The sequence below is a fragment of the Bipolaris sorokiniana genome, assembly GCF_000338995.1.
Source record: "Bipolaris sorokiniana ND90Pr unplaced genomic scaffold COCSAscaffold_6, whole genome shotgun sequence".
Taxonomy (NCBI): Eukaryota; Fungi; Ascomycota; class Dothideomycetes; order Pleosporales; family Pleosporaceae; genus Bipolaris; species Bipolaris sorokiniana.
In genome coordinates this window covers 1640385-1666008 of record NW_006911900.1, presented here as the reverse complement: position 1 = coordinate 1666008, position 25624 = coordinate 1640385, and the positions used below count along the sequence as shown (strand labels likewise).

The 25624-nt window shown below is 49.5% G+C and overlaps 12 protein-coding genes across 12 annotated transcripts; 7 read left to right on the top strand and 5 right to left on the bottom strand.

The window, feature by feature from the left end:
- Positions 1-2809: 2809 nt before the first annotated feature.
- On the top strand, positions 2810-5703 carry COCSADRAFT_181150 (uncharacterized protein). Its single transcript, XM_007701491.1, has 2 exons — positions 2810-3059; positions 3110-5703. The coding sequence occupies exons 1-2, from the start codon at positions 2831-2833 to the stop codon at positions 5674-5676; spliced, it is 2796 nt and encodes a 931-aa protein (XP_007699681.1). The 5' UTR covers positions 2810-2830; the 3' UTR covers positions 5677-5703.
- A 338-nt stretch (positions 5704-6041) lies between these two features.
- COCSADRAFT_199395 (uncharacterized protein) lies at positions 6042-8477 on the top strand (the record flags this gene model as incomplete). Its single annotated transcript, XM_007701490.1, has 3 exons — positions 6042-6055; positions 6113-6273; positions 6319-8477. 3 exons carry the CDS (start codon positions 6042-6044, stop codon positions 8475-8477), a joined length of 2334 nt encoding a protein of 777 aa, XP_007699680.1.
- A 259-nt stretch (positions 8478-8736) lies between these two features.
- On the top strand, positions 8737-9788 carry COCSADRAFT_181148 (uncharacterized protein; the record flags this gene model as incomplete). Its single annotated transcript, XM_007701489.1, has 1 exon — positions 8737-9788. One exon carries the CDS (start codon positions 8737-8739, stop codon positions 9718-9720), a length of 984 nt encoding a protein of 327 aa, XP_007699679.1. The 3' UTR covers positions 9721-9788.
- Positions 9789-9813: 25 nt separating this feature from the next.
- On the bottom strand, positions 9814-10873 carry COCSADRAFT_36546 (uncharacterized protein). The gene is made up of 2 exons (XM_007701001.1): positions 10751-10873; positions 9814-10698 (listed from the first exon to the last, which is right to left on the bottom strand). The coding sequence occupies exons 1-2, from the start codon at positions 10751-10753 to the stop codon at positions 10243-10245; spliced, it is 459 nt and encodes a 152-aa protein (XP_007699191.1). The 5' UTR covers positions 10754-10873; the 3' UTR covers positions 9814-10242.
- Positions 10874-11487: 614 nt separating this feature from the next.
- Positions 11488-12302, top strand: COCSADRAFT_181146 (uncharacterized protein). Its single transcript, XM_007701488.1, has 3 exons — positions 11488-11716; positions 11761-11925; positions 11974-12302. The coding sequence occupies exons 1-3, from the start codon at positions 11637-11639 to the stop codon at positions 12113-12115; spliced, it is 387 nt and encodes a 128-aa protein (XP_007699678.1). The 5' UTR covers positions 11488-11636; the 3' UTR covers positions 12116-12302.
- A 1632-nt stretch (positions 12303-13934) lies between these two features.
- COCSADRAFT_160188 (uncharacterized protein) lies at positions 13935-15382 on the top strand (the record flags this gene model as incomplete). The annotated part of the gene is made up of 3 exons (XM_007701487.1): positions 13935-14690; positions 14741-14855; positions 14910-15382. 3 exons carry the CDS (start codon positions 13935-13937, stop codon positions 15380-15382), a joined length of 1344 nt encoding a protein of 447 aa, XP_007699677.1.
- Positions 15383-15617: 235 nt separating this feature from the next.
- COCSADRAFT_26152 (uncharacterized protein) lies at positions 15618-16676 on the bottom strand (the record flags this gene model as incomplete). The annotated part of the gene is made up of 1 exon (XM_007700877.1): positions 15618-16676. One exon carries the CDS (start codon positions 16674-16676, stop codon positions 15618-15620), a length of 1059 nt encoding a protein of 352 aa, XP_007699067.1.
- A 1031-nt stretch (positions 16677-17707) lies between these two features.
- Positions 17708-19703, top strand: COCSADRAFT_356572 (uncharacterized protein; the record flags this gene model as incomplete). Its single annotated transcript, XM_007701486.1, has 4 exons — positions 17708-18069; positions 18105-18309; positions 18374-18808; positions 18856-19703. Exons 1-4 carry the CDS (start codon positions 17776-17778, stop codon positions 19701-19703), a joined length of 1782 nt encoding a protein of 593 aa, XP_007699676.1. The 5' UTR covers positions 17708-17775.
- Positions 19704-19895: 192 nt separating this feature from the next.
- On the bottom strand, positions 19896-20860 carry COCSADRAFT_181144 (uncharacterized protein; the record flags this gene model as incomplete). The annotated part of the gene is made up of 3 exons (XM_007701485.1): positions 20412-20860; positions 20282-20364; positions 19896-20216 (listed from the first exon to the last, which is right to left on the bottom strand). The coding sequence occupies exons 1-3, from the start codon at positions 20791-20793 to the stop codon at positions 19896-19898; spliced, it is 786 nt and encodes a 261-aa protein (XP_007699675.1). The 5' UTR covers positions 20794-20860.
- Positions 20861-21039: 179 nt separating this feature from the next.
- On the bottom strand, positions 21040-21952 carry COCSADRAFT_181143 (uncharacterized protein). Its single transcript, XM_007701484.1, has 3 exons — positions 21804-21952; positions 21704-21754; positions 21040-21643 (listed from the first exon to the last, which is right to left on the bottom strand). The coding sequence occupies exons 1-3, from the start codon at positions 21872-21874 to the stop codon at positions 21304-21306; spliced, it is 462 nt and encodes a 153-aa protein (XP_007699674.1). The 5' UTR covers positions 21875-21952; the 3' UTR covers positions 21040-21303.
- Positions 21953-22061: 109 nt separating this feature from the next.
- On the top strand, positions 22062-23751 carry COCSADRAFT_319371 (uncharacterized protein). The gene has a single exon (XM_007701483.1). It carries the CDS (start codon positions 22325-22327, stop codon positions 23726-23728), a length of 1404 nt encoding a protein of 467 aa, XP_007699673.1. The 5' UTR covers positions 22062-22324; the 3' UTR covers positions 23729-23751.
- Positions 23752-23773: 22 nt separating this feature from the next.
- Positions 23774-25504, bottom strand: COCSADRAFT_141897 (uncharacterized protein; the record flags this gene model as incomplete). The annotated part of the gene is made up of 2 exons (XM_007701482.1): positions 24916-25504; positions 23774-24879 (listed from the first exon to the last, which is right to left on the bottom strand). Exons 1-2 carry the CDS (start codon positions 25190-25192, stop codon positions 23774-23776), a joined length of 1383 nt encoding a protein of 460 aa, XP_007699672.1. The 5' UTR covers positions 25193-25504.
- Between the last annotated feature and the right edge of the window lie 120 nt (positions 25505-25624).

Below are 25624 nucleotides of genomic sequence, written 5' to 3'. Positions count from 1 at the left end.
AAGCCAGTCTCATCAAAGTTGTAGATATCTTCGTCCACGATACCGTACTTCGCCTTCGTATTCTGAACCAGCTCGAACCCAGCCCTTAATAAGCGCTGGATCTTCGCAGGCAGCTCGCTGACGATCATATGGACGACTCCGGCGCGTACGCAGCTCAGGATTGCGCTGGACAAACCTATCAACCCAGTTCTTGCCAACCTCCTCTCCACCGCGCTCTCGGAGCAGTCTATTAGCCATATCTCGCACGTCGTCTCTCCCACAGGGTAGTCCTCGCTCAGCCTCAACTATTACACGTTGAGTAATGGCCTCCTCTTCTAGTTTTGTTAGGCGCTTAGTTGGTGGTTCGTAGTCGCGTCGACAGGGCTTTCCATTACGTCGCCTTTGTATCGTCCGTCTTGGCACACTATAGATTAATTCAGCGCGCCTTAGGCTTAAGTTTTCGCGTTTTTGGAGATCAGAGATAGCAATAGTAACGTCAGCTTCAGTATAGGTCTTAGGAGTTTGGCGTTGTTGAGACATCACGCGTTATTATTGCGAAGGTGAGGTACTAGGATTTCGTGGGGCGCACACTGGGGTGGGGCGCACACTGGTGAAACACGTTAGATGATTCAACATGAACGAGACTATGGTCTCACCGGAGATAGCCATTTCAGCAAGCTCGATCCTCATCTAATATACTAGCAAACTGTATCAACCATCTTAGTATCGCTACTAGGCAGTTGATTTACCTTCATGCAACTGAGTAACTTCTGCGTAGACTAGATGAACTTATACCTGCGGAAGTGAAGATCACATCTCTTTTCTCGAAGCCTAGAAAAGTTGCAGATTCCCCTCTACATACGCGACACACCCTATGAGAGGCTTTTAGATAGGACGTTGAACATTCACATACTCATCTTGCCCACGACCCAATAATAAACTAATTTCAATCATTATGCTCAGGGAGATGATGAGACGCCGTCCCATACCAATCATCTGTCATCAGATTTGTTGACACATGCGCTTCACGTGCTCTCGCGCTTCTCATGTCTACACCTATATAGTATATCGTACAGCCACTCCAAAGGAACAGGAAGCAACCAGGGATGCCCAGCAATTCAGCCTAATCTTACCCAGTTTGTAGTGACATACAATGCGGATATGATTGGGTGTGTGTCGAGTCTTGGCCAATCGGGTATGGACGGCTGTTCGGGCGCATTTCTTGTCATGTATGCGGAGACGATTCATGTCGACTGATGGACCAGGGCATAGGTCCGAAATGGGCAACTGATTTTTCCATGAAAGGAAGGGGAGTCGTGCTTATTTGTGTTGAGGCTTGTGGGCTTGGAATTCGGAGTTTGGAGTTTGGAGTACTAGGCTTGTAGGTGATCGGCGCCGGATGAAGTGAATCGTATGATCCTGAGGTTCTAGAATGTATCTTCCCTTTGCATGTGGCCAGTTCTTGAATCAATTATATTGTATAGAAATCATGTTGTTGGACACCCTATTTATATGTGTTTTCTGCCGGTCTTCAATGTCGTATGGCAATTCACTCATGTCTGGTGCGTGGGTGCTGTTCCTTGACGTACGTCATATCATTGCATGCGCCAATCTTTGAATCCTTTAAAAGTATCTTCTTGGCTTCTAATCCTTGTTTGTGGAGTACATGGCTGGAGTAGACGCCTGTAGAACTGTGTCTTGAGTATCGCAGCAAGGTCAGTTTCTGCAAAGCTTAGTTCTCAAGTACAATACTGGAGCGCTGCTGGAGTCGATCGTGGTAATTTGCTCCATATGATGCCCGACTTGATTGCAGTGTGCATGGGGCACGATACAGGGAATTTACGCTGTTGATGCATAATGCACTGCTTGGTAGCGTGAATCGGGCTCCTCTTGTTTCTTGGAGGCATATCCATGTGGCCGTGAATAAGCCCATCATCATTACTTAAGGAATTCAACAAGGGGCTCGTCGCTTCAAATATCCTGACCGAAGTCGCTGTCGCAGGGGGGCTCGTCGATCAAGGCACGAGACATGCTTTATTTCGTCGCGGCCACAGTATATCAGGTCTAGGGGTTGCCGGATCATCCGCTTCAGTTCGCACACCGAGTCTGAACTATCTGGAGTGATTCATCCGATCGGAAACAATAATCGAGGTTCTGAGTTCGGTGTATGGAGTGTCCTTGGTAGCTGCCAGTGTCTTGTGTTCTGCTTTTGAAGTCGTTGGCAGGCTTATACATAATTGTGACGGAACGCAACATGTTGCAGATGCACAGCTGGCATTCTTGCCATGCGCTTGAGATCAAATCATACGCATTATACCCCAGCAATGAAAGAAGCATGCGGTCAGCGGGTCAGTGGGCCGATCGAACGGTTGTTGGGTTCAGGTTGATGACGGGGAAAGTTTCGGAACAGTTTGACCGCAAAGCTGCCGACCAATGAGTACACAAATCGCTCTCATCTATGCATTTGCAGCTGGAGTCAGTTTGAGGAGCCTGGGAAACATTCGCGGTTGCCAGCACTTGGGAATATCATGGATGTGGGCAACGAGCGCTGCCGTCGATGGATTCGGGATGTACCGACACTTGGGAGAAGACCATGGCAATGGCGCACGCATGGAAAGGTAATAAAGCCAGATAAGGGATGATTGGTCTTGGTGATCTGCGATGAGCACTAACAGGGGCAGTGTTGAGCATTCTTCTGCCCTGCCACGCGTTAGTCTTCCCCGCATTTCCTTCTTCGGATGCGGATCCTAGCCCGCGCGGGGTGTGCATATCAGCAACGCACTTGGCCCCTAGCATCAGTCCGACCTCTCCAACTTTTCCCTCTTCTTGCCGAAAAAACCGGGCACTCGCTATGAACTTCGTCGACGTGCAGCCAAAGTCATTTCTCGACTACGCGTGGACATCGCCATCTCCGGCAGCAGTAATTGCGACGAGTAAACCATCCAAGACAAGCCGGAAGCAGAACCGGTGTTGTGACCAATGCCGGAAAGGAAAGCGAGCCTGTGATGCCGCTATTCTAGAAGACACCTTACTGGAGACCAGCCGCACTGGTGCTAGCCCTACGGTATTTCACTATAGTGGTGAGCCACGTCCCCCTATAGGGTAAGTGTAGCGTCAGCTGACCATTCAGACGTCTATGGGCCGCTAGCTTCGTGTGGAAACTGTGAGAAGACAAAAAAGACCTGCACATTCGAGTGGTTGCGCTCTCAGCGTGTATCACAAGCTTCGCAACCACAGGCGACAAATGCGCCATCACCAAAACGACGTCGGACCAGAAGCGACTCGGGTAGTAAATCACAGAAAAGAAACGGATCCCATCCATCTACAACCACTACGGGGCAAACAGAACACCAAACTCAACACCACGAACAGCCCCTTCTCAACACCACACCTCCCGAATTGGGATTCACGTTCGGTGACTTTCCTTGTGGATCCTCCTCGTTTGCAATCGACCCTACACCAAATTTCATGGAGGAAAGATTCCTAAAAGGAGAGATGGATGATGCAGAACCTCTCCTCGATTATGTAGGCGCGTTCTCAGAGGAGGATTGCAACCTACTTGATTGTGACTCGGGCAAAGGTTCTTCACTAAGAACCCTATCAGACGTCAGCGACAAACCCGATGACAGCCCGGGAACAAACTACGAAGCCAACAGCACAACTGATGCCAAGCTAATCAGCACAAATGAATTACTTGTGCAAGTCGATAGAAAAAGACGCCGGCGCAGCTCTTCAGCGTCTGTCTCATACAGTGCGCCTCCCTACCCAGTCATATCATATGCCGACAACATTCTTTTGTTCGGTAACAATATGCACCTGTCCGAAAAGCTGCTGAAGATCTACCATGATAGCTTCGAAAACGCGCTCGCCTGTTGGGTTACAGAAAGGACGTGTCCATACAGCGCGAGAACCAACAGTCTTCTCGCCACAAATGCTAGGCCCGATTGGACAAGCATCTACCACCGAGTAATCCGCCTTGATAGACTGGCTTCAACGATCAGGGGGCGAAAACTCACACAAGCCGAAGACCAGGCAGCATCGAGAGCCTTGGACCTTACTGTCCTCTCTTTTGCATCGCAGTGGGCTCAATCTGGGCAAACAAGTCGGACAAGATACCCATTCCATAGTACCTCAGTCAATGGCAACTGCGGTGTATTCGATGGCCAAGGGGAAGAGCATGAAACAGTAGGCTTCGACCGTACCCTTCAAATGACCGCATGGCACGATGCCCGCAACGCATTACAGAAGGCTGGTGAGATAGAGTCGTTCCGAGTGGTACTTGCGCAGATCATATTCGCATTGACACAAAGGCCTAGTGAGACAAATGACACGTCTACCAAAGGCCTGGACACTGTCATGACGCATGAAATACTGAACCCGCAAAATAGCACCGAGCATATTCAGGGCGCCTCGAATACCTCAGTAGACCCAGATATCGACGAGTGCTCAGATTTGATGTCAAAGTTAGATCTCGCCATTGACGCCGACGGCCCCCCTGTGCATCTCGAATCAGGCCTCCGGCTCATACATTCATTAAGGTCACGCATGGCAGTATCAAGGCAACAACGGCACATCAAGCCTGGGCCAAAGCAATCTGGAGAAAAACGACGTTTGCCAGCCATGCGTCTTGAAGAAGCAGATCGTGCAACAGTCGACTTACTTTTCTGGCTTGGTGTCACATTCGATACTTTGTCAGCAGCAATGCATAAGCGGCCACTGGTAGTATCTGATGAAGATAGTGACGTTGTGCTAAACGAGAGTATGCAATCAAATGACTCGACCTATCCAGAAACGAAACCGAATCCCAAGGCTGTAGGCGATGGTCTTTGGGACGGATACTTGTTCGCTCGTCAGCAACATCCGGAACATACACCAACTAGATGGCCCTGTTCTTTCGATCAAGCGGCAACTGCTCTCTGCGACGCTGCTCCAGTCAAAGTGTTGCTTTTCCGGAGAGTGTGCCGTATCCAGACACTTTTGACTAGGAATGCTCGAGGTGTAGCGGTTGAAGAAGCTGTCCATGCCGCACTAGATGTATGCAACCATTGGAACGCGCTCTATGCACCTTTCATCAGAGACTGCATTCAGCACCATGACAGTCTCCCACCACGCGTCCAGTCATGGTATGTCTGTGTCGCCGGCCATTGGCACCTGGCAACCCTTCTTTTAGCAGACCTAATGGAGGTTGTGGACGAATCTGAACTAGGACTTGAGGAGACAACGGAACACCGCAACTTGACTGGCTTTATTGCTAGGTTCCGGGAGAACAATTGCCGGATCCTGTCGGACCTTGCGAGCTGCGCGTGCCCACGTAGTGACATGCCATTCCCATCCTCTCGCGAATTTCATTTTACCATTAACGAGGGCGCATTGCTGACAGATCCATGGACTGCAGTGTTGATCCGCGCCTTCGCAAAAGCAGGTGTCCTACTACTGGAGTCCGAAACACTCTTACCATCTGACATGGACCAAGAAGACGCTTTTAAACGAGCAGATGATTGTATCAAAGCTTTGTGGTTCTTGGGAAGAAAATCCGACATGGCTCTTGCGGCTGCAAGAATACTTGGAGATGCGTTGAAGCAGCGGCGCAAGAGTGCGCAAGACCGGATCAGTGACATGAGTACCTTTCTTGAAAGCCAGCTATGGCACGACCTTGACGGCTTGAATGAGGCTTTTGATGTAGAATGTGACCCATAGCTTGTCAAAATGTATTACTATCGCTGGCCTGCTCTTGTTGTTCGTGTGAGTCGTATGAGATGTATCAAGAATCACAAAGCCATTTACTTGCAGTAGAGCACGGTTCATGTCCACGTGACTTCGCGTTCAACCGCGTCAACGCGCCGGAGTATCGCGGCACCGCTTGGAACTCGCTGCTGCCCCTTACGTCCCTGAATTACCCCACCCATAGTGCCCATTGATGGTCATCAGTGGTTTGCTCGAGATTTGAGTAGTACACTGACATTACCTATTTGACAGCTGCGTGAGTGCTGTTTACTATCACGCTAGTAAGACACGTAAACGGGTCATTTGTCTAGAGCCTCACGCCTTACAACATATACATTATGGGCATCCCAGCGTATGCATTCTACTTAAGATTCAGCATCTGTGAGGCGCCTTGCTGATGAAGAAATAGCCTCTGGGATATTATCAAGCGCTACGAAGAAGTCATTCCGATTGCACAGCTCGCTGAAGATCACCACCGGCGTCATGGCAAGCCTCTCAGAATCGCTGTCGACGAGGCCGATTGGCGCTTCAACAATCTCACACCCCAGCAAGTCTATGCAATTCGTGATGGTGAGTAATATCCTAGATCATGCTGTATCGTACTTACAATAGCAGCGACCAATCAACATGCGTTTCAAGGCATTGAAAAGGCCATGTTTTACCGCCTCTGTCGCCTCCTAACGCTAAATATCCAACTCATTTTTGTCTTCGACGGTCCTGACCGGCCTTGGAAGCGAGGAAAGAGAGGACAAGGGCGTATCAACTATGAAGAGAGGCGGCTTCTACAGAAGCTGCTTAAATATCTCGGAGTTCCATATCATGAAGCCCCTGGGGAGGCAGAAGCAGAATGCGCTCGTATGCAGATACTGGATATAGTCGATGCTGTGTGGTCACAAGACTCTGACTGCTTGATGTTTGGTTGCACCCTTTGGTTCCACGATCATCGTGTTGCGAAGAATGAAGGCGCAACAGATCGCTCCAAGGAGAACACGAAGAAAAATGGCAAGTACGCCAGTGTGGTACGAGCCATTGACATGAAAGAAAGATACAACCTGGATCGGGAGGGTTTGGTACTTTTCGCCATGCTCGTTGGTGGGGACTACGATCAACAAGGTTTACCCCAGTGTGGACCTGGTATAGCTCTGCAAGTTGTGAAGGAAGGGCTTGGAAGAAGCCTCTGTGAGTGTCGAAACCAATTTGATTGTCAACTTTGGAGTAAAGAATTGGCACAATTCCTGAATACCTTCACTCGAGGACGAAGTATACCTGTACCTTCAATGTTTCCAGACTACGACATCCTGAAAAAGTACTACCGTCCGAAAGTCACCAGTGACCAGGAACTGCTCCTGGCATCAAGGCTCAACTTGGACTACATCCGCCCAATCCAAGAACACGAACTCCTCAAGTTGACAAGTGAACGCTTCAATATCTGGGGACGGCTTTATATGAATTGGATCGGTCCAGTCCTCCTTACTCGAGATCTCGCATCAAGGGACTCGTCTAAGCCAAAGGAGATGGTACATGAAATCAGAATCCCTAAGCAGCGATCCAAGAGGACGAAAGATCAGCCATCAATGCGAACCTTTGAGAGGAAGATAACGTTTTCGTCTTTTGGTGTCACAAGTCTATGCACGGATGACTTTGAAGGCTCACAATTTGGACATTGGAATGGTGACGACAAGGTACTGTTCGATCCGGAATATCGCGTAGAGTGCGAGATGCCTGAATATTGGCTTCGCAAAACTCTTCCGGCAGAGGTTTTCAACTCCTCGCTTCCAACGCCCAAGTCGTCTTCCAAACGGAAGCGGACAGTAGATGATGTCGAGGAAGCGGCGGATTCACCTAGCAACAAGCGAAAATCCAAAACTTGCAGAACTCTCAATCCAGATAGGAGTGTGTCTTACGTGTCTCAATCGAAAAGGCCAGATATGTCTTCGTCAGAATCAAAAACGCCATCCAAGATGCCCAAACCTGACTCTACATATCTGACAAGTACACGCGTACCGATCGAATTGATTGAGCTTTCTGACTCAGAAGATGAAGAAATCCTTCGAGTTCCTTCGATTCCTTTATCAAGACAGTCGCCTTCTATAAAGGCTGCTAAGCCTCCTCCTGACCTTGGTTCATCTGCGGCATCTAGTCTAGTGGTCCCTAGCATATCGCAAAATAATTGGGAAAATCGCACTCCATTCGATTTAGCAGATGAGGACGATGAAGACGATGAAGATCTTCAGCTCGCTTTACGTCTCAGCATGCAAGAGGCCTCCAGCTCTACAATGCATTCGTTGAACAAGGGCAAGTTTGACGATATCTTTGCAATGAGAGAAGAAGGTCGGAGTGTGGAGGGGTTAGCAGTGCCTGCTTGGTCGCTTGACCAGGCACTGATCTCCGATTTGCTTCCACCAGATATTCCAACGCCAAATCGACAAGCTAGAAGCATTGCATCTACAAGAAACAATCTTCCTCAAAGTGCCACTCATGCAAATGTTGCTAGAGAGGACTTAGCTGAGATGCATACCCAACCTCCGTCTAGACGCTCCGAGCTAGCAAGAAGTTTGGTTCCATCGCCCACAAAAGGGGATGATATCGTTGCTCGCCCCGAAGCGAGCTCCACCACCCCTTCCAGGCATTCTCTTAATGAAATTCGAGCTGCTCGACTTCGACATTTTGGCGCGCCTTCCATGACTAAGATCAGAGATGTAGGTAATGTCGCCTCATCGCCACCTAGGGCTGCACCAACAGACATTGAGTGCATTGATCTGACCGAAGATTAATAACGTCTCTGCAATGTCTGGAAAATTCACCATGAAGCGAACGATCCTCTCGAATAACGTCACTCACATTCTTTCAAAAGATATATTGACCTGGTTATGTTGTATCGGTATGCGTATCCAATACAATCGGCGCTGATTCACTGTAGAGACAGCTCACGAAAGCGGATAGCTCATTGATAAGGAGGCACAAAGAACTTCTTTCGAGGATCAAATAGGGTCCTCAACAATCGCCACGTTCAACCACAAAATATCAACCAAAATGGATTCCACGTATACTTATCAAGATGTGGTCGACAATGCTATCGCAGCCTTTAACCCCGTGAATGACTCAAGCGACGGACCAACTTGTGTTATTTGCGGACGAGAGTATGGAAGCGCTGGGCCAAGTTTCGAGTATGATAATATCGACCTCCTAAGCCAACTGCCCGGCCGTATCAGACGAAGATATATTGAAGACACCGTTGAAGCCATACAGACACCATGCAATCACACCTTCTGTCTCCGGTGCATAAGTTTCTGGTGCCAGGACAAAGCGATTTGCACATGTCCCTTGTGCCGTCATCCAATTATTCTTAGAAGGGATCCTACCGATCTCATGCGTTCAGACCAGGACCTATTTTGGGATGAGAATGATGCGTTGTGCCTGCCGCCGAGTTGTATTACCGCCTTGGGTTGGGAGACCCGCAGTATTTTCATGCTGCAAACCCGACATCTAGTCACAACAATGAAGCCTATGCCCTTCCGATGGATCAAAGAAGTTATGCTGCACGACCTACCTGTCATCATGGTCAGCGTCGCTCGTCGCTTCTACTATCACGCTTTGAGACCGACGGAGACAGTACCGTGCGATATTTCGTCTCTAGCACGACACCACCCTGGGGATATCATCAACGGATTACCCGTTATCCGCACTCTAGACGCAACGGTTCGTGACGATGCTCCGATTGCTTACCACGAAGACGCTTTTCGTTTGTATGAGGGCTTGCGCGACATCATTAATAATCCGCGGGGTATCGCTTTTGACAACGACGGATCGTGTCAGAGCTGGGGGAAGGCTGTGCTGGCAGTCATATCTACACTTATGGAAGAGAAGACGCTTGCCGGCACGAGCGGAGGCGTGTCACAGAAGAAATGGTGGATGTACGTATGGTGCGTTATCAAGGCTTTAATGGTGTGGCAGGCGTACGCTGCGCGTTTGCGTGTTGTGTGGCGCTTGCGCCACGAGCAGGGCGATTATGATTAGCACAGTTGATGAATAGATTGTTGGACGGATAGGGAGTGTTCCGATAGCGAATAATCTCATGGTCTTGGAACGGTTGTGTGCAGTTTGGAGTACTAGGAGTTTGTCTGATAAGAATATACATGATTCGTGAAATCATGATCGATTCCGTCCTGCTGCGATTTTTCTTCGCATGCATGATCTATATCGATTGAAGATTGATATTTCTAGCTTGTCTTGTGATCCAACAACTATACCAATCCTTGATGGCAGCGTACCCATTCCTCGTGATTGTACGGATATACATCCACTTTCTAATCAGTTCGTAGAGTTGGTGCTGCGCTTTGAGTGCTAGGTGCGCACAAATGACTATTCCGTCAGACCTTACACTCGGAACTGTCGCTGAAATGCGGTTGCCGGGCTAAGCAACCGAGAGAGAGCGTACACAACGTTCTTACATGCTCTTCCCAGCGCCTCTAGGTTTCCCTCAACACCGCGGCATTCTTCCTGTAACCAAACAGCAAATCTCGCTGATGTCCCTTCCTCTCAGCGCGGTAGCCCGTTCCCAGCACTACCACCCGCACTACTCACACCAGCACCACTCTGCGCCACCCTCACCCCCGACCTCGGCCCCGGCTGCCTCGCCAACGCCAACCTCACAGGCTCCTCCCTCGCCCTCGCACCCGCACCACCACCGCTCGCAACACCCGCCGCACCACCACTCCTAGCTTCCGCTGCCGGCCCCCTCCTCAGCAAATCTTCCAGCCCCAGATCCCGCCATGTCGGCTCCTTCTTGGCCTGTGTCGCGCGCTGGATCCCGAATGCGGCGTGCTGGTCTGGCACGACGTCGTCTTCGTCTTCCGGGTTTACGGGCTGTAGGTGTGGGGGGATGTAGATGTCTTCTGGGGAGAGTTCCGAGGAGGTTAGGTTTGTGAATTGTTCGAGGAGGTCGGCGTGATGCGACGCGTGCATGTGGAGGTATGTGGCTGTTGAGTCGCGTGTCTGCTCGAGAGTTAGAAGGTGTGGTGGAGATGAGAGGGGCAGTTGGAAATACCATCTTTGTAGAGCTTTTTTCTTTAAATATGAATGCGTCCGTCGTTACAGAGGCTGCTGGGTTTGTCGTTCTTGGGGTGTTGATATGATGTAAATGCGGGTTACGACTGCGGGAGGACTGAATGGCCTGCGCTAGCCGGATGCGGGTGTCTGCCGTGTGCTACTATCCTTTATATCGACCTCACCCCATTGTTTTAGTACTTCCTTTTCATCTTTCGACATTTATCGTTTTCCATTCTTTGTTTTGTTCTGCTTCGGTTTTTTGTGTGCCTATCGATCAGGTCGTGTTCGAACTACGGCAAGCATTCATTCATCAGGTTGAAATCCTGCAGCGGACTTTCCGCATCAGCGTCCGTTACATGTCCCCACCACCTGTGTGTCTGCAAGCCAAGCAACAAGATGGCAACTCAATCCATCTACAATGAGCTTTTCCGGTGAGAACTTGTACACGGTCAAGAGGAGGCCTTTGGCTATTCTCGCATCTGAGACAATGCGTCCAGCGCTCTGCACCTGGCTGACGGCACCTGTCAATGAGGCTCACTTACGGTGCTATGGCATGACTCGCCACCAGTTCTGGTTTCAACAATATTCCACCTCCCTAAAGCTGATAATAATGGTCGCCTTACATTCTAAGTGCCGAGGTCACCAAGTTCGTTGTTTGTTGCAGAATCTCCGCACTGCCGAGCGTACTACGTCATCTGAATCGGCGTACCGATCAGGGTCAGACGGTGCCCGCATATTTCAACTTACACCTTAAAATTGGATTCCGTTCATTAAATAATTTTTATCATTAAATCTCAATTCTTCTTGCTCGTTACAGTGATTACCTCGCTCCAGAATTCTACCGCCCTTTGAACCCCGCGACGACCTTTTCTCATTCCGCTACTATGACTGAAGGACGCTGCAACTGCGGAGGCATCAAGGTTTCCATTCCCGCCCTACCGGAGAAATCCATAATCTGCTACTGGTATGCAAGATCCTCCGTGTGCCACCCCATACTAATACCAGCAGTTCAAATTGTCGCCGCGCGGGCTCGAGTATGGGAAGTATCATATACTCTCCGGATAAATCCGAAGTCACTATCAATGACCCCGATGGCAATCTCAAGAGCTACAAAGACAGCGATACCAAGAGTGGGAACACGATCACTCGTCAGTTCTGCAGCAACTGTGGATGGCAAGTTACAAGAAATATCTTGAAGGATTGTGGCTGATACTAATCTAGCCCAATTGTTTCCCTAGTCGGCTCGAAATTGTTTTTGAAGGGCGGTTTGTTTGAGCAAATACCTATTCCGGGCCACAAAAGCTTTGCGGAAGAAGAGCCGAGCTGGATGAGCATTCTAGAGCCCGACGATAAAAAGATATAAAAGGCGTAGCTACCAGTTCCTGAAATAGTAGTCGAAGCACATACATAGCTGTGGCCTTTGATACATCTAGTCCATCTATTGGCTAGTACTGGCTCAACTGAAGACTATGAAGGGATGCTATTACACTGGCCAGCTAACCCCGCTTCTCGGCTGCATAGAGTACTACAAGAATATAACCCTTGCATACACAACGACTCCAGATCCAACTTGTGTAACTTGAACGAAATCTAGATGCGAACAAAAGAAGTTAGACCAGTCCTATTGACTATTCCTGCCTTGAACGGACCAATCAACGATAGCAACGTGATATAGGTACAAGACTTGAGATTATCTCGCATCGACCTCGCATTTGCAAAAAATACCTAATTTTACTTTAAATATTCTAAGTTCATGAAAGCTGCACTATAAACTAGCACTCAATGCGAAGAGTATCCACGATGCGGGAAGCAATATGTATATAACATGGCTGTTGTCCGAGCATTAAAACTCACCAAAAAGAACCATCAACATCCTTTATATCTTCTTGCGACAATCATGTAACTTGAGCACCTTCTCACCACCCTCCTGTTTACCACCACTACCGCCCTCGCACAAGCATGCGGCAAGGCTGGGTGGTGCGACAGCCCAACTTACTGCACCAAAACTTAGCATCTTTTAACCTTAAACATTGCGTCGAGTTACTTTGCTATCAGCACGTATAAAATACTTGGAAGCACCGTCAATTTGGTCATATGCTCCTGCTCCGTGCCTTGATCAATATCTGCAAAATGCTTCCTAAGTTACGTTACTGTGTATGTGTCTTACGTTTTCCGTGTCATATCTCTCCAGTCGTCAATATGATGAATGCCACATATATTTCTGCGGCACTCTGTAGCTATATATAAAAATAATATTTGCGTTAAATTACTGCATACTAATGATATGATATAGGCCACCCGTCATAAGTACATACATATATTGGCAAAATGTATAGTTGCATACCCTTGTACATTTCCGGACCTTCCTTAAAGTTAAAAGATCTTCTATTGCTATTTAAACCTCATTCTTTTGCCTATACATAACCTCTCCTGAGAAAGGTGGTTCTTAAATATTTAACATCTGCAGGTGAAGGATGCCGCAGGTTTGCTATATCCATGAGAGCATGTATATTAAACCTCGTTTTAGAGACGTGCCGATACACACTATCATCTTCAAGCGATTTTGGCTGCTCTTAATTTCTTCTTGTTACGTCAGCTTTTGTAGGTGCTCGCTCTGGCGCACTCCTTGCACAATGCAACCGTGCGAGGGATCCATCACCCAAACCCACTCTTACCCACATTGAATCACTAACACCAAACCAGACATCGCTCCCGCCTAATTATGTCTCTCGCCAACGGCACTTGCGAAAGTAAAGATGGCAACTAGTTAAATCCCCGGTCAGCCGTTCAACCGGTCATTGCTTGGCATTCCCCACATCACCCCCATTTCTTCCGGTACCCAATTGTACCGACGACGCCAAACCTCCCTGGACAAATGGGCAACTGCATCACCAGGAACCAAAACTAAATTGCGTTCCAAAACGCACAGGGCCTGCCAAGCAAGTCCAGACAGATCGGGTAAATTGATGGAGGGGTGCGACGAGGTCCTTTAAGCATCGTGAAACGTGGCTTTCCACCTACTTATACATGAACCCGACTTTTCCTCAAACAAAGTGCAGAGTCGGAGAATTTTTTACTCTTATTCACTCTCCTCACTCGCTTTGGAACTCCGTCGTGGCAAACCCCGAATGCGACAAGATAGGAAGAGCTAGTCACGGGAAACCATGTATCTAACTGCAGCGATGTCATCGCCGCGGAGCCACCGAAGGAGTATCCGCCTAGCCCTATCCGCTCTACTCTTAACATCGGTAACGGCATCGCTCGACGTACATGAAGGCCAGAATGACGAGGAAGAAATATACTACCTACCGCGAAGCGCCGCAATCCACGATGGATTTGTCAATAAACCACTTTCTACATGCCCCGTCAAGCCCGGTGGCGTGCAAATGTCGTATACGTTTCCCTGGACTCACACTCCCTCATGTGTGAATATCCTGCAACCAGAAGGAGCCCCAAAAACGTTTTGCGCGTACACGAATGTCAACTACAACAATGGCCGCGGTATTAGTTTTGTCACCAGCCCTGAGGTCGCAGCTAGCGTGAGCATGGAGACGTTTGGCATGGCGATTGGTGGCATGGAGGGGCAAATTGGAGAGGAGATGGGTATGTGGGAGGTGAAGGAAGCGGGGAGCAAAGGAAAGGGATTGTTTGCGAAAAAAAATATTGGTGCCATTTTCCCGGGTGAGAGCCTCGTTATGCAGACGCCAGTTCTGATTGTTGACAAGAGCGCGCTTGAGACCGAGAGCAGGGAGGAGGTAGAGCGTGTGCTGCTGACGGCGGTGGCGCAGTTGCCTTCAAAATCAAGAAAGATGGCTGTAGAGCTGAGTGGGAATGAAGATGGATCTTTCGAGGATATCGTCAAGACGAATGGTATTGGATTCACGTGGCCTTGGGTAGACGAGATGCCCAAGCTGCTAAGCGTGACTCCAGAGATTGCTGTGAGTTTTCATAAAGTTTTGCAAATGAGCCGGACTGATTTTTATTGAAGCGCATCAATCATGCATGCCGTCCCAACACACTTTGGCGCTTCAACGACTATACACTTACATTCGAGGTGTTTGCGCTCAAAGATATCAAGCCAGGCGAGGAAATCACACGAAGCTGTGAGTTCAAACCTTTCTTGTTTGTTAACTGGGAGACACACTAACATGCTTCAGACGGGTTTGAAAAGCGATCCCATGGGCGTCGCGTCCGCTCTCTCGAGGCCAACTTCGGATTCACCTGCGCCTGCCCTCTCTGCACCGCCTCAGATGAGGAAATCATGGCTTCAAATGATCGTCTCAGCGAAATCAAAGCCTTGAAATCAGTCTTACCCTCCGATCCAGAAGAAGCAGACAGGACCCTCGAAATACTACCTAGCCTGGTCGAGCAGTTGGAGAAAGAAGACCTGATAGCAGAGCTTCCCTCATACGAAGAAACCCTAGCATATACGTGGAGCATGTTTGGGGAAGAAGAAAAGGCAAAGTATTGGGCGGGAAAGGCGCAGAAGCACTGGGCGATTGTGGCGGGTAAGGAGAGTTGGGAGCAGAGGCGGTGTGGAGATATGGAGCAGGATGTAAAGGGCCATAAGACGTGGAGGACTTGGAAGGGTCTGCAAGAGGAAGATGAAGAAAGCGATGATGAGGAATGACCGGTTACCTAAAGTGAGCTTATGTTTAGGTTCCGACACCCAGCCAGTGATCGCTTGTCCAACATCACCTACTGCGATTATACCTACATACATTTCAGTCTCACTGTTTTTTCGCTCCACAATCCAACATTTTGATCATCGGCGTATATTTAAATGTGAAATAGAAACCGCTGTAAAAACCGCCAATCGATATGCCAACAAATAACACGAAAGTTACGATATGTTCACACAACCCCTAACCAGAACAGAGCATGTCCTCGCCAGAGATGTTTTGTTCGTCGAAAATACCATCAGCTGCACTCAAAGCATTGAAGCTGCTAACCCCATCGATGCCGTTGAACCAGCCAGCGTTATTTACACTATCAAGATCCAAAGGTTCATAACCGCCGATAGGATCGACAAAGCCCGCTAAACCGTTGCTTAGAGCATGTTCATCTAAGATCGAAGGCGCCACAACATCGTAAAATCCGTCGGCAGTGTTGAAGCCACTTCTGCCGGATCCCGACTCTGCATCAGCATCTCCGCTGCCTGCAGCATCCAGGCCAGCCTGCACACCTGCCATCATAGAATGACCAAAGGTAAAGTGATGTATGTTCTTCATATGGGAGTCGAGCTTGTCTTTTCTCGAAAACGGGCGTTTGCGACGAGGAAAGCCGCTGCTACGGTTGCAGCTCGGCACCGGGCACCAGAGAGGCGTTATGAGTTCGTGGACTGCGTTGTGATGACGGACGAGTTCCTGTAGCCTCCCAAAGGTCTTAGTGCACCCCGGCCAAGTGCAGTGGACTCTGTCGCGCGACACGACTTGCCCAGCATTTGTGGAAGTGGAAACGTCTTGATTCGAGAAGCGCAACGGGTTGCTTTGAGTCTCGATCCCTCCAAATGATGAATCAATGATGCGAGCGTGATTGCAGTGGTCTATTTCAGCAATGCACGTAGAAGTCGAGGCGCAGAGGACAGCTGTCGAAGTTGTCTCAACGTTGAAAGGGGATATCGAATCGCGAGATGTAGCCAAAGGGAAACCTGGGACGGCAGGTTGAGTAGGCCGGAAATTGTTCGCGGTGGCTTCGTTCCCGCATTTAGGTTCGTTGTCATGACTGAAGCTTTGGAAGTACCCAGTATCATCACCGAAGATACTGGTAGCAGCTGGGTAAGGTCTGCTATCAATAAAGTAGCCCTCATCATAATCCTGTAGCCCAGTAAAGTCTTGGTAGGTCGATGGCGTAGTCTGAGGGTAGGTGTTAGAAATATTGAACGTTTGGCGAGGCTTGCCATCGTTTTCCGACAGCCCAGTCATCATTGTAATATTGGAAAAAGGCAGGATCGTTTGAAAGACACTTGGAACTCTGCTAATTCCATTCTGGAGAGTGCATTGCAGGCTATTTATGTTAATGCTTCGAGGGCACTCACTCTCTTATTAGCGCTAAGTTTGGGGCCTTTTGGGAACCTTTAGAACTGTGAGGCTCTCTCGTATCAATATTCAGCCTGACAGGCTTCATCTCTCATAAAAATTTAATAATCGTTTCCCAAAGGGATCGGGTCTAATGAACTAGCGTAGTCGGATCCACGATTGTATGCCCGACAAGAATGGCCTATCAGGTACGCTTGCGACTATGCATTCGACGGGCTCGTGACACCCGTCAGTAAAAGTTCACAACAGTTCCATTGTCATCGTGTCGTGGATGAAAATCGCAGCGATTGGCTGTTTTAGCTTCCAGTCGCAGTGTTCATGCGCTAGTGAGGTGAGGTTTATTATCCCACTGCAAGCCTCTTAAACAAGTGGCTTGTAAAAAGTAAAACCTGACCACTCGACATGGTAAATAACGCACGCTCGGCAGCCTATCCACCCAGCATGGGTAAAGGGCGTACACTCGACAGCCCGTTCACTCGGCATGGGTAATCAGCGGCTATGAAGGAGTGTGCGTGTGCAGGAGCATGCAGTCGACGGTGGCTTGACTGGGGTAGCCAAGTGAACCACACTGTCGGGTATCTACGTAGACCTTAGCGGGCCGAACACAAAATCCTTGCGCCAACCGGACTTTGAGGCGCAAGGTAATGGGCGTGTACTTGGCAAAAGGTTGCCTCGCCCCGCGAACGGCCACTAGATATTCTTGCATGATATGCGTGTTGGCACTTGGCATGCGTATCCAGGGAAATGCTAACTGCGATGAGTGGCTGCAGAACCGTTCTGCTTCTGGGTGCCCCATGAACCCAAAGATTCGCAAAAGTTCCCATGTAACCGTGTCGAAAGGAAAGCATCATGGTATATAATACTCACCCTCGATCTTTTCAACTTCCGACAGCTCACCATTTCATTCACCCCAAGATCGTGGGACTGGCTGTGCGCAAAAGATTCCGTCCACCATTCAACTTTTCACTTATATTGATACTTCGATATGGACAAGCCTTCTTGTGCTCCTCTACCTCTAATCATGACATCGATCAACGATTTGCATGCTGATCCCGATGGATATCCGATGAATATCGACCCGCTGCAGTCGCCTCCGGTTGTACCAGTACAGGCTTCAGAGGTTGAACCTGAACTAAGCATTGACCCCCCAATCTTGAGGCGTATTGGACAATCAGAATGGAGCCAATATGAACATTTCATTAGATTGAATCACCACCACATGGAGCTGAAAGAATTGCGCAAACCCATACTCAAGGAGTCTTCTGACATGCCGTCAGATGTAATGTTTTAACAACAATTTTTATTAGCACTCAGCAATGGAAAAAGGCGCTTTCTGCTTGGGGTCTTCCCAAGTCAATCCCAAAGCCTGTTGCAAAATTTATTAGGAAGAAGGCACACCTCCGCGAGATTGAAGAAGGAAAGAAGACATCCTTTAGATACCGTAAACAAGCGGCACCAAATGACAAGATCAGACGATACGCGCAGGAGTATGCTAACGAGGCCTTGTCTTCAATCGCATGTATATGCATCCGCCACATGCGGCGTCAGCCAATGATATTTTCTTTGTTACCGTTTGAGAACAGCTTCGCCTTCCAATCTTACGTACAATACTTCTAAGTCTCCACATCTGACACATGCAATTCCGGTGAACCAGACCAATCGCAACGATATGTCAGAAAGGTCAGAGTTCTATAACGGCCAGGATGTCGATGGCTTCCTCGCAGTTTCCCAAAACGCTCAGACCCTCATCAAGCACAGTGACTATCCCGGTGCGAAACTCGCCTTCATAGAGGCTCTGGAAGGACTAGAAGCCCTACTAGGAGCTACAAACAAGGTCGCCATCGATGTTTTACTCTGCTTTGCTGACGCCGCTATCGAGAAAGAGGATTTCGATGGAGCTATGGAGCGACTTCGCAAGTCCTACACTCATCATCAAGAGTTGCTTGGTGACAACGACAAGAAGACTTTGCTGAGCTTTAGTCGACTGGGCTTCGTATACGACGCAGAGGAAAAGCATGGTCAAGCGCTGAAAACGTTCACTGCTGCAAGAGATGGTCAAGCGCAGCATCCGAGACGAGCCTAGAAGACATGTTCAATCATACCCTTGGATTGAACTCTCAAATCGCCGCCATATACCGAAAATTAGGTGACTTCGAATCTTCTGAAGAAAAGCTGTGCGATCTGATCTGGCAAGCCGAGGGGCTAGGTGACACTTATCGAGATCAGGTCGCCTACTTCAAACACGAACTCGCCCATCTCTACAGCGACGAAAAATGGCGACTAGCGAAGGTTCCGTTAGGCGGTGCAGTTCCTCCAAGATATCGTGTAGAGAAGATTCTTCTTGAGGCTATTCATGACTTCGCTGTCATCTTTAACGAAGGACCTCATTATCTGTGCTCATTAGAACAGTTGCGAAGGTACTATGAGATGACAGGTGAGGTCCACAAGCTGAGCGCCCTGATCACGGAGAAAATCGAACCTATTCTCAGCGCAATTCGACCGACCGACAGATCACGCATTGAAAAGTACCTCGAGCTGATGCAAGGAGCCATATCTTCGTTTTGGCGACTTCGGGAGTACGAAAAAGCTGATTTGTGGTTGTATTGGCGTCAACAACAGATCGAGAACTTAGATACGAAGGGAGACTATTCCCTCGAGGCACTATCCAACCTCATTATGCATGCTAAGACTTATCTCGATCGAAGCATGCCCCATTTTGCTGAACCGCTGCTTGAGAAAACTCAGCAGATAGCGAGCCAAATCCTGCCGTCTGACCATTCTATCCACAAGACCATAGCTGAAACGATCAATAACAAAGCTTGGGCGTATGGAACATGTAATTGCTGTCTAGTCAACTCTCCAGGTCCCATACTTAGGGCCCTTTCAATTTCGTTTTCGTTTTCTGGCTGCTAAACCTCATCCAGTGATCATCCAAACAATATCTAAAACAAGTAAATTTCAATGTTTAGTAATGCAATGCTTGGACCATAACGTTTCTTAGAATAGAGGTTGTGTAATAAAATAGAATGAAAATGAAGAAGCGGTTCGAAGCAGAAAAGAGTAGAATTTATAAATACTTTTAGGTTTCAAGGCATAAGAAAATCTCTAATCATCAAAAAAGATGCCTTCCCCCTGGACACTATCCAATTTCCAAACATGCACTTCACTCTCCGACCTCCCCCATTCTTCTCTAGTTTCCGATCCATTCAAGATCGTCTCTACACTGCTATGGACACTTTCTAGCACCGTATCTTCAGGCAACTGCGCAAACTCATGGATAGCCAACCAAGTCGACGGCTCAGGATGCGGCTCATCGGTAGTAGGTAGTCCCTTCAAAGCGCGAGACTGAGCATTCGTCCTTGCATACAACAACTTGAAGTGCAGCGTACGGATGTAACGTGGCGTTTTCGATATCACAGCCGTTTGCTTCCACCCAAAACCGTACATTAGCCATCTTTCAATAATTTGTGAAAAAGGACATAACTTCTTACCTTCTCAAAGAACTCCATAACCTTTTCCTCCCCAGGCTCCTCCTTCGGTCTGATCCCAGCCGTAACAATAAACTTCGCTCGCCCTACAACCCTCAGCACACACCTCCATCACTTCTCACATCAAACTCACCATCTCCCTTCCTCCGCGTCGCCCCCAAAAACCCCAAATAACTAATTTCGAAATCCGCAAGATCATACACAATCCCACTGCCTGGCAACTGCTCACTCTTTACACTAATCCCCCTAAACTCTTCGCTTTGCGTGAAAGCTAAGTCAGGCATGGGATAGCATGCCAAAAACGGGGTTTGGTTCCGCGAGTCACCCACAGGAGATGTTTTGGAGACGTCGATGTAGCGGAAGGCACTGGTGATGTCGCGGGTGGAGAGGACGTCTGGGATGTGCTCGGTGTCGTACCAGGCGAGGTAGGTGGATTCGGAGAGGGTGGGGTGGGAGGTGGGCGAGATGCGGGAACGGACGAAGAGGACACCGGGGCCGGAGATGGGGTTGCGCATTTTGGAACGGTGGTGGGAGGTGGGTTGACGAGGGAAGAGTTGAATGTAAGTAAGAGAGGCACTAGGAGTGTCATATATGTATATTATGCTGAACAGCAGAAATCAAAGACTATGATCATAGTTGATGCCCGGATATATATTCCCGACACACGGATAGGTACTACCCCGCTTCTTGTGCTACCAGAGACAGATTCTGCTATCATGACTTTAAGGACAAAGGTTGAGGCTATAAAGGGACGTCAGAGGAGAGGAGATGCGAGCACATCTTCATCGCGGGCGAAACATTCCTGATTGAGGCCTGTTCTTATGATCACTAGATGATCTAAATCAATGTTCTGACTACCGATATATGTAGGGTATTCAACATCTCGACCTTCCTTTTACCAAACTCTTTCAATGGGTATGGTGGAAGTACTACACAACCCGTGTGCTGGACAAGACGAGCAGGACAATGATGCGTGTGACCCTGGCCCACTCAAGTGGCTTAGTCTCCTGACGCATTGAAAGGGCTCAAAGCTTCGACTTTTCCACCACCAACTTCTCGAGACCCGTCTTGAGTGCCTCAGTCATACCATCTTTTCTCGGCCGCCTGCTCTCGCGATCAACAAAAACATGGATAAACTCTCCAACCGCCTTGACTTCTTCCTGGCCTTGTTCAAAGACACCAATCTCATATGTGACAGAGCTTTTTCCTAGTTTGTTCACACGCAAGGCCAGGTCAACGACTGCGGGAAACTCGACCGGAGCAAAGTAGTTGCAATGAGAATGAACGACAAGGCCGATGTCGAGGGACGTTGGTGGGTGCAGTGCGCAGTGCTTAATCAGGTATGTGTTGACAACAGAATCGAAACTTGTATCATGTCAGTTGAAAGGGAATATATAAGCACAGAAGACTTGTGAGAAGACGTGCAGGTAGTAGTAGACACTATTGTTCATATGGTGATACATGTCATTGTCGCTCCTTGATGCGGTCAGCTTGTATTGGACAGGGGTACAGCAAAGCAACGGACCATCGCGTCCTGTACTCGAGCGCGAAGTTGTAGTCGCCGCGACGACGCGACTTGAGTACCTCGAGAGCCATGAATAATATCAGTAGTGTGGTGAAGCAGTTCGCGGTCGCGCCCTGTGGTTAAGACTCGGCCATAGCTGCCATTGAGCCTCGGCTCGTTGAAGCTGGTTCCGCCTGATGGCGTCGGATGCATCCGACAACAATCCGATTGGTGTCAGCCATCACTCGATTTCTATCCCGCCTAAATAGCTCCCATCCGGTTGTATCGGAAGTGGCTGATAGCATTGAACAGTGTCAATTGCTGCGCCACCCGACGCGGTCGGAAGTGGTGTGTGATTGGCCAGACACGATGCTTACCAGCCACATCGCGGTGACCCCCACGTCGTCCCAAGTCGTTTTTTTCGGTACAGACCTTCAACCCCTCCAAGCCCCGCGATTCTGGCGCCGTCTCCACGCATCCTCGCATTCCTTGCCTCCAAGGGCCGCCTGCCCGTCGCCCACACTCGCCCAGGCTCACCCTCCATGGCACTCGTGCCTTCTCCCCCGCGCGACAAATATCCGCCTCTGCCCGACGACAAGTTTCCGTGGAAAGAGCCGCCGCCCGTGGCCATTACGCCCTGCGATCCCTGGCCGCCGCCATACTACCTCGAGGATGGCCTGCGCAAGGTGACGCCCTACCACTACACATACAACACCTACTGCAAACAGCGATGGCGGGGCCGCGAAATCCTCGAGATCTTTGCGAGCGAGTTTCGCGACAGACCCGCCGAGTACTATGAACAGGCCATCATCGACGGTCGCGTCGTTGTCAACGGCAAGCCCGTACCCAGCACCAAGACAATTATCAACAACGGCGATATCATCTCGCACACGCTGCACCGCCATGAGCCGCCCTGCACTGCCCAGCCCATCGGCATCGTTCACGAGGACAATGATATGATTGTCATCAACAAGCCTGCGGGCATGCCAGTCCACCCCGCCGGTCGCTACAACTTCAATTCGATCATCGAGATCATGCGCGCCGATCGAGGATACGGTTGGAATCCCCTACCCTGCAACAGACTCGACCGCCTCACAAGTGGTATCATGTTCATTGGAAAACACAAGCAGGCTGCAGAGGACCTGAGTGCGCAGATACGAGGAAGGACTGTCAAAAAGGAATACATCACACGCGTTGTTGGCGAGTTTCCAGAGGGCGAAATTCTATGTGAAAAGCCCATACTCCAGATCAGCCCCAAGCTGGGTCTCAATCGCGTTCGTGCCAATGGCAAGGAGGCAAAGACAGTCTTCAAGCGACTTGCATATTACCCACCGAAAAACGATGGAAATGGCACTCAAGAGCAGGAAGGCGAGAAAGGTCCTGATGGTCAGCCGTGGAAGAAGCTCCGGGGCTACTCCATCGTACGCTGCTTCCCTGTGACGGGCCGGACCCACCAACTGCGCGTTCACCTCCAATTTCTCGGTCATCCTATCTCCAATGACCCCATATATGCCAATCAGCGCGTGTTTGGACCGTCTCTTGGCCGTGGGCAATCTGAAGACGACGATGACGAAGACATCATGTCGCGTCTCTCGCGCATGGGCAAGGAAGAAGTGGCCGATGCAGTCGCCTACCACGATGAAATGGTCGATGCGTACAACAAGCGTAAGGCCGAACGCATGACGGGCGAAAAGTGCAAAGTCTGTGATACAGATCTGTATAGCGACCCAGGCGTGCATGAACTCGGCATCTATCTCCACGCCCGGAGATATCGATGCGAGGAAGGAAAGTGGGACTACCAGACTGGGTTGCCTGATTGGGCACTTCCGCCACCTGGCTATGAAGGCCCTACTGAGGGTACTGAAGAGAGTGATCCATTAGCTGTTGACTTGAAGAAGCTGGGACTGGAGGATGAAGAACCTAAAGAAAAAGTTGAGACTTCATAGAAAAATTATTAGATTAAGATACCCCACAATTCACTTATTCGCTAACTATTCTTCTTCACTGTCCTCATCTTTATATCCGTCTTGCTCTACTTCGCTGTCTTCTGCATCATCAGCCATGCTCGTCTCAGGAGTACCTTCTCGTTCTCTCAGCTGTGCTTTCAATCCATCGAGAATAACCGTCATCCTCGCCTTGAGATCAGCATTCCAAACCAGACTAATCTGACCCTCCATCTCCTGAATCTTTTTCCTCAACTCTTCCGCAACCGCATCTTCCTCTTCATCCTCCTCCTCCCCATCCCCAGTCCCAGGCCCGTCTTCCACTTCAACTCCCCCACCAAACGCACCCGCGAAATCCACAGCCATCTTCCGATTTGCAATCGCAAAAACCACTTCTTCAATTCCAGACCACGTCTCCACGCTCCCACCCCCGTCTCTATTCTTCTTCTTACCCCCCGCCACGCCCCCATCCAACACCCTCCGAAACGCCCCCGCAACATCCCTCACAGGATTGCCATACGCCCCGCATCCCCACGCCCCCAGCACTAACCTACTCACCCCCTTCAGCTCCGCAATCCTCAATACCCCTCTAATCTTCCTCTCTACAACCTCTCGATCCTTCCTCCCCAGCCTCTTCTCCTCATCTTCCTCCCCCTCTAACTCAGGAAAACGCAGCATACCTGCCGAGATAACACCAACGTACCAGCGCTCCGTGGGCGCTAACTCGCCGTGGCTATCACCCAGCGGACGGGGGTTCCGGAATACGAGGACATCGGGGGTGTAGATGCCGCCATATTCGGGGAGTCGGTAGTATTGCTCTTTGAGGGAGGGGAGTAGCGTGGTGCGTGCGCAGAGGAATTCTTCTTGCGAGGTTGCGCCTAGGTAGACGCCGCCGCCGGGACGGAGGGGGGATGCCATGTTTAGGATGCATGTGTTTGAGGTTTTTTTGGTAGAAGGTTTAGAGGTAGGATGAGAAAGGAGTTGTGCGGCTGTTAGGGTGTCGGTTGTTATTATGCGGATGGTGCGGGATTTTGGAGGGGGAGACGGGGGAATGGGTTGGAGAGTGAGATTTGAGAGGCCTTCGTCGAGGGAATCATTGCGTTTGCGGTTTTTGCCTTTTGATGAGGGTTTGGTTCCGTCTCTTTTTCCTTCGCCTGCGGCTGTGACGGTGTCTTCATCGAGGATCTCACTGCCTTTGGCTTTTCGGCGCCCTTGGCCTTTTCGCTTTACGTATACTGCGCTTTCATCGCCTTCTGGACGGGCACTGCTGGGCCCTTGTCGTCCTGATGCTCCACTGGGGCCCGGATCAGCGATCAACTCGCTGCTATCTACACCCCGCCTTGCTCTTGCATTCGATGCCAGAAGCGCAGGCACCACTTTGTTGATGATGTTGCGCGCCTGTTTGGCTCGGATATCTTTGCGAATTGCAGGTGGCGCTAGACCCTGGGATTTCTCTGTGCGGCCCATTTTGACACACTGTTTGTGATTTTACTTGCCCACCTAGCTTCTAGGAATTAGGATCAGGGTTAGATGGAATGGTCTGGAAAACGGAGGGAAAGTGGTTGCGAGATGTTGGTTAGGATTGTGGCAAGTGTGATTTGGAGAGTACTATGTTGGTTGGGTGCTGAAATGCGGCTATGACGTTTACAGTAGGTAGGGTGGAGCTTGCTCGAACCTCACTTAGTGAACCGTCTTGCTTTTTGCCAATGGTGTGTCAATGGTGTGTAACAGCCATTGTGGTCTTGTAACTGGTGACGTTGCATCTGTTTTCGACACTTGATGAAAACTGCCCAAAGTAGGAAATGACTTGGTGGGTGCTTGGTCTAGGCTAGAAGGTTGAACGGGTGCCTCGTTTCGTAGCTAGTGGCTCGCTTGCCTCAACAGTCATTACCGCCCTTG